At 41.9% G+C, this 16,335-nt stretch overlaps 1 protein-coding gene across 2 annotated transcripts in view; it reads left to right on the forward strand.

Moving 5' to 3' along the window:
- Positions 1 to 16,335, forward strand: part of METTL16 (methyltransferase 16, RNA N6-adenosine) — a 53,148-nt gene that overhangs the window by 14,875 nt on the left and 21,938 nt on the right. For both annotated transcript variants that reach the window (XM_069944495.1, XM_069944496.1), the window contains exons 4-7: positions 4,989 to 5,129; positions 7,522 to 7,637; positions 10,102 to 10,244; positions 14,715 to 14,784. In XM_069944495.1, coding sequence (XP_069800596.1) covers positions 4,989 to 5,129; positions 7,522 to 7,637; positions 10,102 to 10,244; positions 14,715 to 14,784 — 470 coding nt within the window. The remainder of the gene's footprint in view (positions 1 to 4,988; positions 5,130 to 7,521; positions 7,638 to 10,101; positions 10,245 to 14,714; positions 14,785 to 16,335) is intronic.

Below are 16,335 nucleotides of genomic sequence, written 5' to 3' on the forward strand. Positions count from 1 at the left end.
GCCATCAAATCAGCTGCGGATCTGCTGGAGATCCTGTACGTGTGAACGCAGTCTATAAATCAGCAGTAATCCAGCACAGGCAGGGTTACAGTGAGAGGTGACACCAGTATATAGATAAGATGAGATCAGTCCATTCAGAGAAGGTTACAGTTCCCCTCCTGCACCGTCCCGCACACTCACCTTTACACAAGTCACAGAGCATGCCTAGAAAACCTTTCCATAGTCCCCTCCTCTGTGTTGTTTTCTATATTCATGCAGCTGCTGTAACTAATAACTCTAAATGCAGTTACCATAGCAGAATCTCAGGAAAGATAGCTGCCCTCTTTATAATAGATACAAAATGACACTAAAAAATAGAAGCACATAAAAAGAAACACAATTTTTCAGTGTCACTGGCTTTATAGTGTAAAAAATCTAGATGACACATTCCCTTTAAGGTGTGGAGAGACACAACAACGCACTGGATGGTACAGTTGTCAAGGCAGCCGTATGACATCCAGTGAGGATCATGCCTGCGTCTTGTTACTTAGAATAGGACTTGTGAATAACACTCGTTGCATGGTTCCTTGATGAATGTACCACTCAGTATACATAGTATACCCCCTATATGTGCCAAATCTGTATACAGCATTTGCACTGTTAATAAATTCCTCTGAACACCTTTGGGTTGATGTCACCAAATAGAGTAGTTGTAGGAATTATGAAGGTGCTTTTAGGTAATGTCTTGCCTCTTGTAATCATCTGCCTATTGTTATTGGGTAAGTCTGCTCCAGCAATGAAGATTAACTTTTAATTCAGCGGCTGTGATTAGTGATGTAGCAGGTGACTAGCCAAGCAGGGATATCCTCCGCCGCAGACAGCCTCTCCTTGTACACTGCTCAGGTTCAGACATAACAGGATTAATCTATAGGAACACTTAGTTCTGGGAAATATATGGGCTTCTGGCTTCATTCAGGCTGTCAGTCACATGTGTAATTACTCCGAAAATTGTAGAATTAGAAACCTCTTGAATACAAGTGGCTGATAATTGATTTTTTTTTTTATTATGCACGCCTTGAGCGGGCTAATAATTGATTGTACTGGGCAACAGGATGCATTCATTTACCACTGACACAAGAACTGGTGGATTTCAATATTATGTGATATTTATTCTTCTAATTTTGTCTTTTTATCTGTCATTTAGTTTGCTACCATAGTGGCTATTCCATGCCTAGATACACATTTCGCCAGATCAGTACAAGAGAAATATGAGTGTGCTGATTTTCTTATGAGAGTAGTAATCCACTATAGAAAATCATTCCATCCATAGCTAATATCTGTGTTATCCTAATCAATACCTGAATGGACATAAGGATTGTGAAGTTTTTTCAGCAACAAGCAAAAAAAAAAAAAGAAATTATAATAAGGCCAAAACTAGGGCCATTCATGTGGCAAAATTTCATGCTGTTTTTAGTGCACAGTTTAAGTTGCTCTCTTATTTATGACAGTGATCTTATGTGTACAAAGACCCTCGCCAATGCTGCAATTAATGGCTGGGGCATTCTAGGAGTAATATGCCTCTTTGGCTTCTATTGGCTGTAGGGCTCATGCACAATGCCAAAGTCAGGGTCCATAATACTTATTCAGGCCTCACTGATATTTCTTTGAGAGAAGCTGATGGATTGGGATCATTATCAGCCTCTATTGATGATATGCCAAAGCATCACAGCCCCTTCGGTCTAGCGATCCATAGGCGTCTTGGCTCCTGGATGCTCTGACACGTGTTATCGGAGACCCATGATTAATGGAGTACACACTCTTATTACTGAAGTCGAATTGTTGCACCATAGACATAGTTAAGTATTCAGTATTAAGAAATATGGACCTTGCTTCATCTTTCTCAAAGAGCCCCCTAATCTTCCAGAGCCGAATTAACTAATGAGATCTCTTCCCGGGCCTTTCAAGGACAAGTCTGCAGCTGCTTCCCGCTTCCCATATACTGCTGTATTATGATTTTAGCCCACATTCCCTGCTGTCTATTGATTTCTCTTATTAATTGTGGGAACATCATTTCATTTTCTGAGATTTAATACGTTTCATTACTTACTAACTTCAACACAATCATTTTGTTTTTCCTTTTTAGAGAAGTTGTAATGAAATGACATAATAATCAGATGTTAAATGGCAAAATGTGTTGATTAATAAGAGCGGGATAAGAGGCAGCATGGCTTGTCTTTAGCACAGTCAGCGTGGAGTCGGATTAATATACTGTGAGGAGCAGGTTTTCACCATGCTGTATCCTTCCTGGTACAGAATCTGTTTATACTAGGCAGCGCAGTCTGTCCCTTTTGTCTGTGTTCTGAAGAATAAGACTGCCCTAAAGGCCCTATTCCATGGAATAGAAGGCAACGATCAGCCGACATCATTCATGTCGGCTGATCGTTGCATCGTTTGTCTTTCAAACATGTTGAAAGACAAACGACTCATACAGCAACCATATGCTGCCATCGCTTCATGGAAAAGGAGCAGTGGCAGCAGACCTCTGCTGTATGCTATGGTCTGCTCGGATGATCTAGCGATCACCCGGGCAGCCCCTCCCACACTCACCCGCTTGCTGCTGCCGCACTCACCCGCTCGCTGCTCGCGGCGCAAACGATCGCTAATAGCACTCGTTTGCTCCTCTCATTCGGCCCTTGGAATACGGCCTTGACATATACGGGTCCATATCTATATCCATACTAGTCTAGATAGTATTTTCTAATTTCATTGTGGTTGTTCACTGCAAAAGATTATTAAGGTGTGTATATATTATAAAAGAAATTGCACAATATATTGTAGTAGTCCAAAAGAGAAATACGGGGGGCACTCACTGTCCGATGAAAACCTTCTTTATTTCATATCACAACAGGCTAAAATGTAGCATGCAAGAGCAAGTGGGGGACGCCACACGGAGCAAGTAGTTACAGCTGTTTCTACTTGCTACGTGTGGCGTCCCCCCACCTGCTCTTGCATGCTACATTTTAGCCTGTTTGTGATATGAAATTAAGAAGGTTTTCATCGGAAGGTGAGTGCCCCCCGTGTTTCTCTTTTGGACTGTTATTGTATACGTGATTACATAAAGGGATGTGAGCACCAGTCCTGAACCATTAACCCACTCCTTGCTCGCAAAAAGAACTCCCCGATACCGCCACCTGCTTTATCTGCCTTGTTAAGGTAGTGCCGGCCTTGTGTCTACTGTGGAACAATATATTATAGTTTATATCAGTAGGACAAATCAGCATAAGCCATCATTTTTGTTGTAGTTTTTATACTGTTAGGCTGAAATCACATCAAAATGTTACCACTTACGCAGTTTTTTTTCTAATACACCAGCCACTATGCTAAAAACCTAATTGAGCCCCTTTAAGGGCCCTTTTACACAGAAAGATTATCTGACAGATTATCTGCCAAAGATTTGAAGCCAAAGCCAGGAATGGATTTGAAAAGAGGAGAAATCTCAGGCTTTCATGTATGACCTGATCTCTGTTTATAGTCTGTTCCTGGTTTTGGCTTCAAATCTTTGGCAGATAATCTGTCAGATAATCTTTCTGTGTAATGGTGCGTTTACACAGAGAGATTTATCTGACAGATTTTTTAAGCCAAAGCCAGGAACAGACCATAAACAGGGAACAGGTCATAAAGGAAAGACTGAGATTTATTTTCTTTTCCAATCCATTCCTGTTTTTGGCTTCCAAAATCTGTCAGATAAATCTGCCTGTGTAAACGCACCTTAAAAGGGCCCTAAATCAGTGGGATCCATTGGATGCAGGTGTGTCCAGCATGTAAAGGATCCACGAGCACAATTTTTTTTTTTTTTCTGCACCAGTGTTGGAGCAGAACAACAAAAAATACAACACCGGTGTAAAGCCAGCCTTAAGGTGGCCATAAATATGCAATGGTTATTGGGTGAGTGTTCTTTCAGCCAACCACCGTTTGTCCCTTTCGCCCCATACACGAGTGCCCTTTTTAACCAAGTGTTTGTGTTTCAAGTGAAGAGAGGAGGCGTAAGCTGCTGACAAAACAAATTTTATTGGGAAGATATCTGTAACTGTACTAAATGTATTGTCATTTAGTACAGTTAGATATCTTCTAAAAAATAGTTTTTGCCATCTATTTAATGTACAGTATATGTTGAAAGGAAAAACTATGCAAATTGGAATGGAATGGATCCACATTTTTCTGTACATTAAAATTAAACTGAATTAGTGAAACAGATGGAACAACACAGTGTGAACCTAGCCTTATACAATACGGTATATATGGTCTCCATAGGGCTGCCTCATATTGAAAGTTGTAGTTTACCACTCCACAGTTAAAAATGTATGCTGTAGTGTGAACATTGCTTTCTTTAGCCTTTTTTGTGGTTTTATAGATTTAGTTTTTTGACATTAGGCTAGGTTTACATTGCATTTTGTTGTCAATTTAATATACCCATTTTATGGGCAAAAACGGAAAACACAAACAGACGCAGTTGTATGACAACCGCCAGGATCCATTTTCTATTGACTTACATTATAAGAAAATTAAAAAAACAAACCATGTTAACCACATTTTTCTGTATGTTAAAATTAACAGATCAGTTAAACAGTTAGCAAAACCGCAGTGTAAACCTAGCCCTAGGGTGGATTCAGACATACAAGATCCGCAGCAGATTTGATGCAGATATCAATGTAACTACATAACTAAACACGGCATGAAATCCACACCAACAGATCTGCTGTGGATTCTGTATGCGTAAATGCACCCTTAGGGTATAAACCCACACACCGTATACGCAGTGTATTTACTGCTGCGATACGCAGCAAATACGCAGCAGATTAGATCTAAATAACTGAACACAGCATCAAATCTTTCACCATCAAATCTGCTGCGTATACGGTGTGTGGGTTTGTACCCTTAGAGTTTTTAACAAAAGTGCTTTTCATTGAAATGTATGAATGAATTGAAACATTCTATTGTGTTGTCCACAGGCACTGGTGCATCCTGCATATATCCATTACTAGGGGCCACCCTGAATGGCTGGTACTTTCTCGCAACAGAAGTGGATGACATCTGTTACAATTATGCCAAGAAAAATGTGGAGCAGAATCATTTGGCAGATCTCATTAAAGGTAGGCATCATCTACACTGAACACTGGCATAGTCGTTAATTTATTCACAGTATCTGCCCTCACACACTAGTGTTTTACGTATTGTACCCCTTTAAGACGCTGGTTAGAAAAAATGGAGGAGAACATTGTTTGATACAAGCTGGGATGTTTAATAGCCTACCTCATGTTCCTTAACTGGCATACTCCTATCCAGGGGGTACAGCATTTACCTACAAACTTTGGTGTTCTCTATAGCAATAATCTTAAAGGGATTATCTGGAGGACCCAGGGTGACCTCACAGTACATGGCCAGTCCATAGATTTGAATAGCTCTCCTGTAATTCTTCATTTCTCCACTTCTCTAGTTCTTGCCACAGTGGCCGTGACTCCATGGACTCCATTGACTCCATTGAACTTTTGCTGTGAAGTTCCCCTTCAGATTACTGTCAGTGATTAGGGATCCTAGCCTCCTTGTAGTGATCTTATTGTTATCTTGCCTTTTTAACAAAAATCTGATATGTCCAAAGGAGCCGATCCCTTCCCGATGTTTGCATCATTCTGCCTTATAATAATGAAGACAACACAGGCCAGACATTACACTGCACAGGCCATTGTGGGCTGAAGGATTTCTTTACACAGTGGGTTATACACGTGTGCCTTAGACAACCCGAGCTGTGAATATTCTATATTTGTTTTCCTTTTTATATATTAATAAAGGATTTATAATTAAAGTGGAAGTGTAACCGTGTCCCTGGATGTAGCCATGGAAACCAGAATGAAAACCTCCATTGTTTACATTGGTGGCTGCATTCAGAGAACTGCAAAGCGCTTCACAATAGAATGAAAGGTTTATGTTAGAAACTTACCTCTGCTTTATTATATTTTCTATGGCAAAATAGTTTCTTAGAGAAATAAAAGCCACGCAAAGTTTTGTTCCTATTGAAATCTGATTTTAACAGGTATATTTTGCATTTCAACCGCTACACGATGTACATACTGGGTCATACTGAAAAGCTCAGATACATTCAATGTAACAGGTGCATGGGACACAGTTTCCAAGTTAGTTGACCTGTATTAGTTACCCTGCTCAACAGTAAGTGCAGTTATGGTAAGAGAAAAGAGCTCAACGTCCCTATACACAATAAGTAAAGAGCCAACCAAAAGTTTCACTATAGTGTAAGGAGGCCTCTTTCAAATCTCTGGAAGGTTTGGGTATGTTAAATATGACTTCCTTATCCCTTTGTTTTCACTGTATATAAGCCGTCACCAGAGGAAACTAACTCTCTGCATGGGCTGATCGAGTATTCACCCAAGAGCTATGGAAGATGTCCCGGCAGGTTCAGTCACAATTGCTAGGTTACACATGATTACCAAGTCGGGTATGCCTTCTCGAGTTTTTGTTTGTACTGTGGGATAAATTAGTTAAAAAACTTTTTTTTTTTTTTTTTTTCAATGAAAAAAAAAAAACAAAACAAAAACACATGATCACCAAGTACTGATGTGAAAGTATGTAAAAATCATCTGTTCTCCTTGGTAAAACCCGCAATGACCTTACTGGCAGAAAGCACACCACCATTGCATGCTAGAAGTTGTGGAAACATTCATCCACCTAAGGGAATGTTCACACCGAGTAAAACAGGCGGAATTCCGCCTGTCTCAGTGTTCCATAGCCTGACTATGGGAGAGCACGCACTCCTCCACAGCCGCCGCTCTCCGCTCAAAGAAGTGACATGTCACTTCTTAAAGCGGAGGTGCGCTCGCCCTCTCATTCACTCACATCAGGACACTGAGCACGGTATTTGCTCAGTGTGAACATCCTGCCCAAATGCATGGAGGATTGATAATCTGTGTCTTTTTCATGTTTGGATCCTCTTTTAAAGAGGACCTGTCACCCCCCCCCATGTCGGGTCAGAGCCCGGCTGACCCCCCGCTAGAGTCCCTTATAGTCACCTCGTTCCCGAAGTCCCGCTTCTTCAGCCGGTCCCGGGACAAAGATATCACCGTGGGAAGCCTGGTGCGCGCGCTGCTGAGGAGAGTCCAACGCTGCTGAGATGAGTCCAACGCCCATAGAGAATGATGGCTCCATTCATTCTCTATGAGCGTCGGACTCACCTCAGCAGCGCGCGCACCGGGCTTTCCACAGTGATATCTCCGTCCCCGGACCGGGAACGAGGGTGAGTATAAGGTGCTCTAGCGGGGGGGGGGGGGCAGGCTCTGACCCAGCTTGGGGGGTGACAGGTTCCCTTTAAATGAGAAATGTTAAACAAAAATACTGACTAGAGAATAATAACCAGCTCTTTTATTGAATGATGCACTCATCTTTCACCATGGTCCATCTTCTTATGCTTTATCCATATTACTAGTAAATGATCTAATTTGTCTCACTTCACTGCATTGATTTTATGTCTTTTAGTGGTTAAAGTCCCCCAGAAAACACTTCTGATGGATGCATTAAAAGAGGAGTCGGGCATCATCTATGATTTTTGTATGTGCAATCCTCCTTTTTTCGCCAATCAGATGGAAGCCCAGGTACAGCAGCATCAGATTGTGGTGATCAATCTCTAGTGTTAGGAACGTCTGGCGATATAAAGATGGAGTGACATGTTAGTGCCTGACTGCTATAAAACTTCATGGCCTGTTTATCTTGATCACATCAGGCTCCATAGCTGTCAGTCTGTGCTGTCATTTTCCAGTGAATTTCTAATTATTCTTTTAATTTAAAGAGGATTATGGTCAGATATACAGGTTACCTATATCGGCTGCAGCATTGTATGCATTCTCGGGCAAATACAGGGAATATTGAAGACAGAATAAATTCATAACCAGGTCTGTGCCAATTGTTATCTGTTGCATAAGCCATATCTCCTGTGAAAGCCGAATACTGTGCTGCACAGGATGCTCTGCCGTGACTTATTCTTCCTGAGGTTTCCAAGGCAGCTCTTATTAAGGGAAATTTACTTTGAACTGTCCTCTAATAGCCTTTATGGCTAAAACAGAACATAATGTCCATTTAATAAGATGATGCATGTGGCTTTTGTCATACTCAAAACTTCATTTTGATCCCTTTTTGTGATAATGGGGTGTTTGCCCCCCCCCTTTATTCATTAGTAACATCTCTTGGAACCCTAGTTTACGTCCACAGTGGCCTCACATTACCATCTGTGCTTGTGCGGATTGTCACTTGAGGCTGCTGGGAGAGCAGGGGCCAGGCTGAATGTGCAGGCCTTTACCTGTCAGTCAAATCACTGTCTGTATAAACTAGAGGGCTAGAGGAGGGGGGCGGGGAACACCCTGTGGGATTTTACAACTCCTTTACATATTTCTTTGTGCTGTTAATTGTTATAAAACTGACATGTACAGATTTAGGGTAAGCAGACCTTTTCTACAGTGTTAGTTTACTAACAAAAGCTACTGACAGGAACACTTAATAGGGGATGGTCACCTTATCTATTGTTTGTTTCACCAAAACGATAGCAGTGAGTTTAGCAAATAACTTGCTAACTTTGGCGGACTTCTCTGCACTCCTGTTTCTTGTAGTGTGGTCGTTCCTCTCCCTTTAAAGCCTGGCCTATAAATGCAGCCAGACGGCTGCCACTACATGGCTGCCTGTGGAGAAGCAGGTGATGATACATGTCATTGTGCTTCTTCCACTGAGTGCAGTGTACCACTTTAGAGGTTGTAGAGTGGCATATATCATCTCCTGCTCTTACACAGTCAGACATGTATGGATAGGGAAGCTATTCGGCTGTCTTTAAAGACAAAGACAGAGCACGGGTGGAGAGTGGCTTTGCTAGTGTGAACAGGACCACACAGCAAGGATCCCAGTATGAGTAAGTTGGCAATTATACTCACTGCTGTACTTTTTGTAAAAAAAAGAGCGCTGACACGTTAACTCTTGAAGAGGATTCCGTGCAGAATTATGCCATTGCACTTTGAATTTTGACTTCATATCTGCTTTGACAAGGATTTGCTGAAAATTTTTCTCATCAATTTACTCTGTGTGAACATATCCTTGGGTGGTTCCCAGTGGCTTTTGCCTACTCCACTGACCTTGATTCATAAATCTCTCCCTATACCCAAATAGGAGAAAGCTATAAGTCAGGGTTGGTAGAACAGGGAGAAGCTGCCAGGTATTGTATTACCCCCCCCCCCCCACACACACACACACAAAAGTTATACAAATCACCAATATACACTTATTACAGGAAATGCACATAAGTGCTTTTTTCCCTGCATCAAGGCTTTTCTACTGCATCAAGGCTTCACTTCCAGGATAACATGGTGATGTCACGACCCGACTCCCAGAGCTGTGCGGGCTGTTGCTGCTGGAGAGGATGATGGCAGAGGAATGCTCAGTGTCCCTCCAGTGCCCTGTGCCCCTCAGTGTACCCCAACCATCATCCTCTCCAGCAGCCACAGCCCGTACAGCTCTGGGAGTCGGGTCGTGACATCACCATGTTATCCAGGAAGTGAAGCCTGGATGCAGTAGTAAGTGCAGGGAAAAAAACACCTTATAATTATTTCCCGTAATAAGTGTATATTGGTGATTTGTATAACTTTTGGGGGGCAATTCAATACTTGAATAAAACATTTTTGCCAGACTTCTCCTTTAAGACATGTAGTAATGTAATCCAGAATAAAGAGCCAAGCTTGTCAGCCTTCAATAAAAAAAAAATTAGTAATGAACATTGAGTTGCATTTCTATTAGTGATTGGGTGGCATGAACAGAATATATTAAATTGACCATCAGTTTTGTATCCTTATTTGACATGCTAGTTCTCTCTGTGTCATGGCAAACTTCACTTTTAAAATGAAGGACATACTATCTTAGATTGATTTAGCAGATTTTCTACATTAATATACTCTGATTTCCTCCAGTTATTTCACATGCTTTTTCTTTAAGGTAAATGGTTTCTAACTGCACTATTAGTTCCTCTTCTGTACTATAAATGTGTTATCCATTCGTTCTTGATAAAATTATTTGTCCTCACAGGGAGTGAACTCTAGAAACCCTCGCCGGCCACCCCCCAGCTCTGTGAATACCGGGGGCATTACAGAGATCATGGCTGAGGGGGGAGAACTGGAGTTTGTAAAAAGAATCATCCATGACAGTCTTCAACTAAAGAAGAGATTAAGGTGAGTCATTTTATTTATTAGTGGGAAAAAAATACTAAAATAGACCTGGTATAATGCACAGATGGGTTGTGATTGCCACATGTAATGTAATAGGTATCCCTATTAAGGAGCCTAGGGCATTACATTGTCAGTTAGGTCATCATGTTCATTCACAAAGTAGAACAGCTTGTAACTATCAAAATAATATAATGGTAAGTGATGGTAAATGGTAAGTAATTGGAATATTAAAGTTTTGTTGTTTGTTTGTTTTTGTCACACGGTCTTTGGGTTGCATTACATAGCCAGACCGCTAACTATTTGAGTGCCAATCTTGTAGACTGTGAATGTTTATTGAGCCCATTACACCTTATTAGGCAGCTATGGCCACATAAAAGATCGCTTGACCGTTTGTGTGGCCCTTTACGCCTCTCACTCATCGGCTGTACAATCCCTATTAAAGAGGGAGCTTTGTGACCGATATACTGTACAAAGATTTTTAATTGTGTCAAAACTCTGTGATCAGCCGACGAATGGGTGTTTGCTTGTTCAATGGCTGATTGTGGGCGATATTACAAGAGGTGATATAAATAAAGCTATAGCTGCTAATAGATGAAGTTGTCACTCTGCATAGTTTTCACTCTGCAGAACTAATAATAAAATAATATTTATTAAAAAATTAATTGATATATTCTGCAGCATTTACAACTTTGTTCAGTAAGAGTAGTGAGAGCCCTGCTCATAAAAGCTTTCAATCTATGAGGAGTGGGGTTGGGATAACAGGCTTTAGCGAATGTAACACTAATGGTGCGTTTACACAGACAGATTTATCTGACAGATCTTTGAAGCTAAAGCCAGGAATAGACATAAACAGGGAACAGGTCATGTAGGAAAGACTGAGATTTCTTCTCTTTTCAAATCCATTCTTGGCTTTGGCTTAAAAAATCTGTCAGATAAATCTCCCTGTGTAAACGCACCATAAGGCTAATGAAATATTTTTTTTTATATATTACCTGGTCAGCACCGGCACAGAGATTCCCGGTGGCGTGGTCCATTTTTCAAATGGTGAGAACTGGGCGCCTATTTAAAAAATGGCCGCACCGTTGGGATCTCCACGCTCCAAGTTCTTTATTTGTATAATTGTCCAGTCATCATGTATTGCATATAAAAGTGGATGAAGCATAGGATGACATTGTTGTGAATTGAAAGGTGGTGGTGATGTTGGGGGTAGGGGATTGGCATTTAGGGTATGTTTTCTAAATTCATATGATATGAATTTTAGGTTGTATATAAAAATATATTGATAACAAGGTTTATAAAAAGACATACACATAAGACAGTGGATTTACCACTGCAGTATTTGGTGTAGAAATCGGCAACATCAACTAGGGACTTATATTTACACACTGTGGATTTCAATTCTAATAGTCTGTAGATGACAATTTCTACAAGGAAAATTGGAGGGGAAATTAGGAGCATATCTGCTACTTGTGTAGCTACCCTATCTGTTACTTCCCATTCCCTACACATGTAGTAACCCAATAAAAATGCAATGTTAATGCATCATTTGATTGCAGTGCTGCATCGTTTCATTGGGTTACTGCATCACTTCATTGCAGTGATTAATCATTTCATTGCCATCCAGCCGTTCTTCATTAAAGCAATGAAACCCCAATGTGTGTGTGTGAACATACTCTAAAATGTATCCATTACTATATTTATCAAATGATTTCTTCTATTACTACATGCTGCATTGTGAATAGTGCGACCATGTTCAAAGGGAATGCCTTCTGGTTGATGGCCTCTTAGTAATAAGTTGTGTCAGGCTTGTAGCGTGTCCTCGTGGCGTATTTTGCTTAATTACAAATAAAATCATAGAGTTTGACAGCTCATCTGGCCCAACCACTGTGACAATTTTCTCTGCTTACTGCTAAACCAAAGGCGCTGTGTAAGCTCCCACTCTTATCTTCCTATGTAACAGTCAAGTGTAGTATTAAGCATGATTTGAGATGACTGTCTTGTTCCTGACATTGACACCACACTGAAGGCGAGAGCAAGTGACTCCAATGCTATGTGATTAGTGAACAGATGGGTTTCCCGACATAAATCCTGAGCCTGACTGCACTGAGAGAGAGAGAGCAAAATCCTCCACTGGTTTGTAGTCATAAGAATGGCCCAAAACACATTACCTGGTGCTGCAACATTGAGTCGTCTAGAGCTCGATCAGGGGGAAACTGATGTGGTGAATCCTTCCAGGGAGAAGTGAAGGAGTTCTGCTGATAAAGCCCAACTACTATTGTGCTGGAGGGATACACTATAGTCACACAGGTTTTGTAGGTGGCAGAATTTTTGGCGCATGGTAGGTACACAAAAATTTAGAAAAAAAAGGAGACCTACATTTTGTAATCTATTTCTTCAAAAGGTGTGTTGTAGAAACCTGCAGATTTATCATCCGCCATTTATACCCTTAGGGTAAATTCACACGGGCGGATCCGCCGGGAGTCTCACGCATGAAATCCGCAGCTAATCCGCAATACACATATTAAGAATAATAAGAATAATACGTGTATTGCGGATTTCGTGCGTGAGACTCCCGGCGGGTCTGCCCGTGTGAATTTACCCTTAAAGCGACTCTGTACCCACTGTGCATCCCCCCAAACTACTTTATACCTTTGTGTAGTTGACGTGAAGTCCTTTCTGGTGGTCTCTTTACAAACGCTGGTGGTGCTTTCCTGTGGCCCTGTACCCGGATCTGCCTCTCCTCTTTGCACATGCTATCAGGCGCAGTGACGCGACCAGCCTTCTCCTTTTAGCCTAGTGCATCATTGCTCCACAATGGCGCATGTACAAAGTAGAGGAGAAGCAGATCCAGGCAGAGGGCGTCACTATGGTGTGCGGGTGGGCGGCGACAGGCATAGGAAAGGCGGTGTGGGTCCGGACCCGTCACTACCATGGGCGGCGTGGGGAGGACACACCACAGATGTGGCACGGGACCGCCAACTTCACTGCAGATGCGCCGTGAGGAGAACAGCGGTGCATACGCAGTTACAGCTTACAATGTGCGGTCGGACAGGGGGCGGAACAGGAGGCAGGGCAATGCAGAGAGCAACACCACATAGGCCGCACTGGCCTAGGGCACAAGCGATCTAGGCAACGCCTTTTTGACACGTCTAGACCCCAATAAAAGTTTAATTTTTGGCATCGGGATAGCACCATCAGCATTTGTAAAGAGACTACCAGAAAGTTTTATTTCTTTGCTGTACGTACCTTTTATTTGTAAAATGTTGACTTCAGTTTCTGAAGCATTTTTATATTTTTAGTGCAATGCCATATAATAAATATGTAAGAAAACAAACAGGTTAAAAATAAACTACACAGTAGGGTTTCTATAGGTTGAACTTAATGGACTCTTTATTTACTATGTAACTATAAATTTCTACTATTGTGTCCATATAAATTCATGTGTTCCTTTTAGAAAAATATCAAAACCAATAAGCCTAGAAGGTAGCAACATGAAGTGTGTTGTAGAGAGAATACAATGATTGGATCAGTTAGGCCAAGTTTAAGTAGGAGACCTGTGAGCAGGAAAATGGGGGTGTAAATAGGCCCATGGTGCGATAGAACATCTAAGCAGGCTTACAGGTGTACTTTAAAATATATATACATAGAGGACATGGACTAGACTTGAGTACTGGAGAATGCCTCCTTGGCAGCTGACCCTCATTTATATATTTATAACAAGGCTTGTATCTCAGCACTGGAGAGGACCATGGAGATAAAATGGTATGCCATGGGAATCATGATATCTAGCTCTATCTAGACATCTGATTATTTACTCTCCTGTTTTCCTGCTGACAGTTTTGTCACTAGACAAAAGTTTTGATCGGTCAGGGTGTAGGTGCAGAATAAAGCAGCACTATATAAATAAATGAATTGGTATTATTGATGTTCAGCCCCATTACCTTGTGTCAGACTGAACTTCAATACCAGACGGCCATTGATAGAGAAGTCAACTCCTCACATTCTTCTTATAAAGATTTAAAAGTAGAATAAACATGTTGATAAAAAGACAAATGTTAAACCAAGAAGCTGGGACAGCTAAGAAGATCTGCAGTATAGACTTTTTGGATTTCAATGCTTCAGCTGCACAGCAATGTTTGAAATTGTAGCGTAAGTCTAGATTTTGGCTTTGACTGCAGCCCCAGTTGTAGTACCTGAGGTCTTTGTCTACCAAAACGTGCAGTCAATTATCGCTCCATGCCCCATCTCCACAGAGCAGCATCAGAATGAGGCAAAAATGATTAATTAATGCAAATCAGAAATTGTGTTTCTCATGTTCACGCTGTTGCAGGGAGAAATGTCAAGATGTCTGAGTCACTACCTAATAATTTATTCCCAATACAGGGGATGCTGGGCTGCCCTTGGCTTGTGTGGCTTTTTCTACAGTGATTTAAAGCTCCCCAATTATATACCCTGTTGGTTATTTTGTTCTAGATGGTACAGCTGCATGCTGGGTAAGAAGTGCAGTTTGGCTCCTTTGAAAGAAGAGCTGCGAATACAAGGGGTAGGTTTATTCCTATAGTTATTATTCCATCGTTGCCATTTTTGCTACCGAATTAGAATTTGATGGCAGATTTCAAGTAGATCACCAGCTGGGATAGATTTTACTACGACTCAGCTGTTTAGAGGGGGAGAGTATTTCTAACATAGATGTTAACCCATTTCTAAAAAAAAAAAAAAAAAAATCATGTTCTTATAGTAATATTTCTTAGGTTCTTCTTATAGGTAAGTAGTTTAAAGAGAGTGTTCTGGAGATTTTCTGTACTCGGGGCACAGTTAAATTTTTTGTGTTTGTCTTGCACAAGGACTTCCTGCTCAGCCAAAAAATTGGGAGACGGGATACCACTGTTGCCACTGATCTGCTGAGTGGGAAGGTCTTTGTACGACACAGAGACAAGGAAATGCGAGCAGGACAAACACAGAAATAACAGCGAGTGAGGGGGTAAAAATTTTAAGTGTCACTGTCATTAAAATTTTTTGCAGAAATCAATAGTACAGGCGACTTTAAGAAACGTTGTAATTGGGTTTATTAGCTGAAAAATGAATTTTTATTATGAAAAAGCAGTTTGAAGCTCTACCCCCTGTCTTCATGGTTTTCTATGGAGAGGAGAGCGGTGGAGGGAGATGAGGCACCAAAACAAGACAACAAAGAGTTAATTTACAGCTACATAACCAGGCTATCTCCTCTGAAGTCAGCACTAACCTCTCTGACCTCTGAATACCGGCTTTCACACAGCTCCCACTGTGTAATCCTTTGTTCTCTGTTTTTTGCTGGCGACTAATCTCCCTCCTCCCCCTCCCCTCTCCATAGGTTAGACAGGGCTGGACTGATGTAAAAGAGTCGAGATTTCCTGATAATGAGCAGTAAATGAGAGAGAGGAGGGAGGGGGGACCTAGGGAAAGTCTTTGTAATTGGGTTTATTAGGCAAATATGCCATTATCTGCAAAGTTTCTTAAAATCGCCTGTACTATTGATTTCAGGGGGGGGGGGGGCGGGAGACACCAGTGACACTTAAATTATCCTTTTCAATTTAACTGCTCCCTAAGCACACTTAAATAGGAAAAAATCCCCGACCGCACCGTGATGCTCCCGGCTCCCCTCGCTGCCCATTAGCATCAGTGCTGCCGTCCATCACACAGCCACGGCCCGAGCAGGTGATGTATGCTCGGGGCCGGGGCAGCGATCGGGCGTGCGGGGGGGGGGGGCCGGGGCGGCGATTGGGCGGTGCGGTGCGGGGGTTTAAGTGGGCCGGGGCTGTAAGCTGCGGGTGGCCGGCGGCGGCGCAGGGGTTAAAGGGGCCGGGTCCCATGCAGGCAGCGGATCCGCTGCGTGTATGGGACCCATTGAGATTCACAGTACAGGATCCTGGCTGATTTTGCTGCAAACTTTCAGTATGAAAATCAGCTGCGGATCCGGTAGGTGTGAACGCACCCTTAAGGAAAAGTTCACTGGGAACTTGTTGGTGCAGCCATGGAAACTGACAGCAGATATGCATATCCTTACTGTCAGTTTCCCCTTGCTACTGGCTGCACATTGCCTGTTTAAACAGGGAGA

This window comes from Dendropsophus ebraccatus, chromosome 11 (genome assembly GCF_027789765.1).
Source record: "Dendropsophus ebraccatus isolate aDenEbr1 chromosome 11, aDenEbr1.pat, whole genome shotgun sequence".
NCBI lineage: Eukaryota > Metazoa > Chordata > Amphibia > Anura > Hylidae > Dendropsophus > Dendropsophus ebraccatus.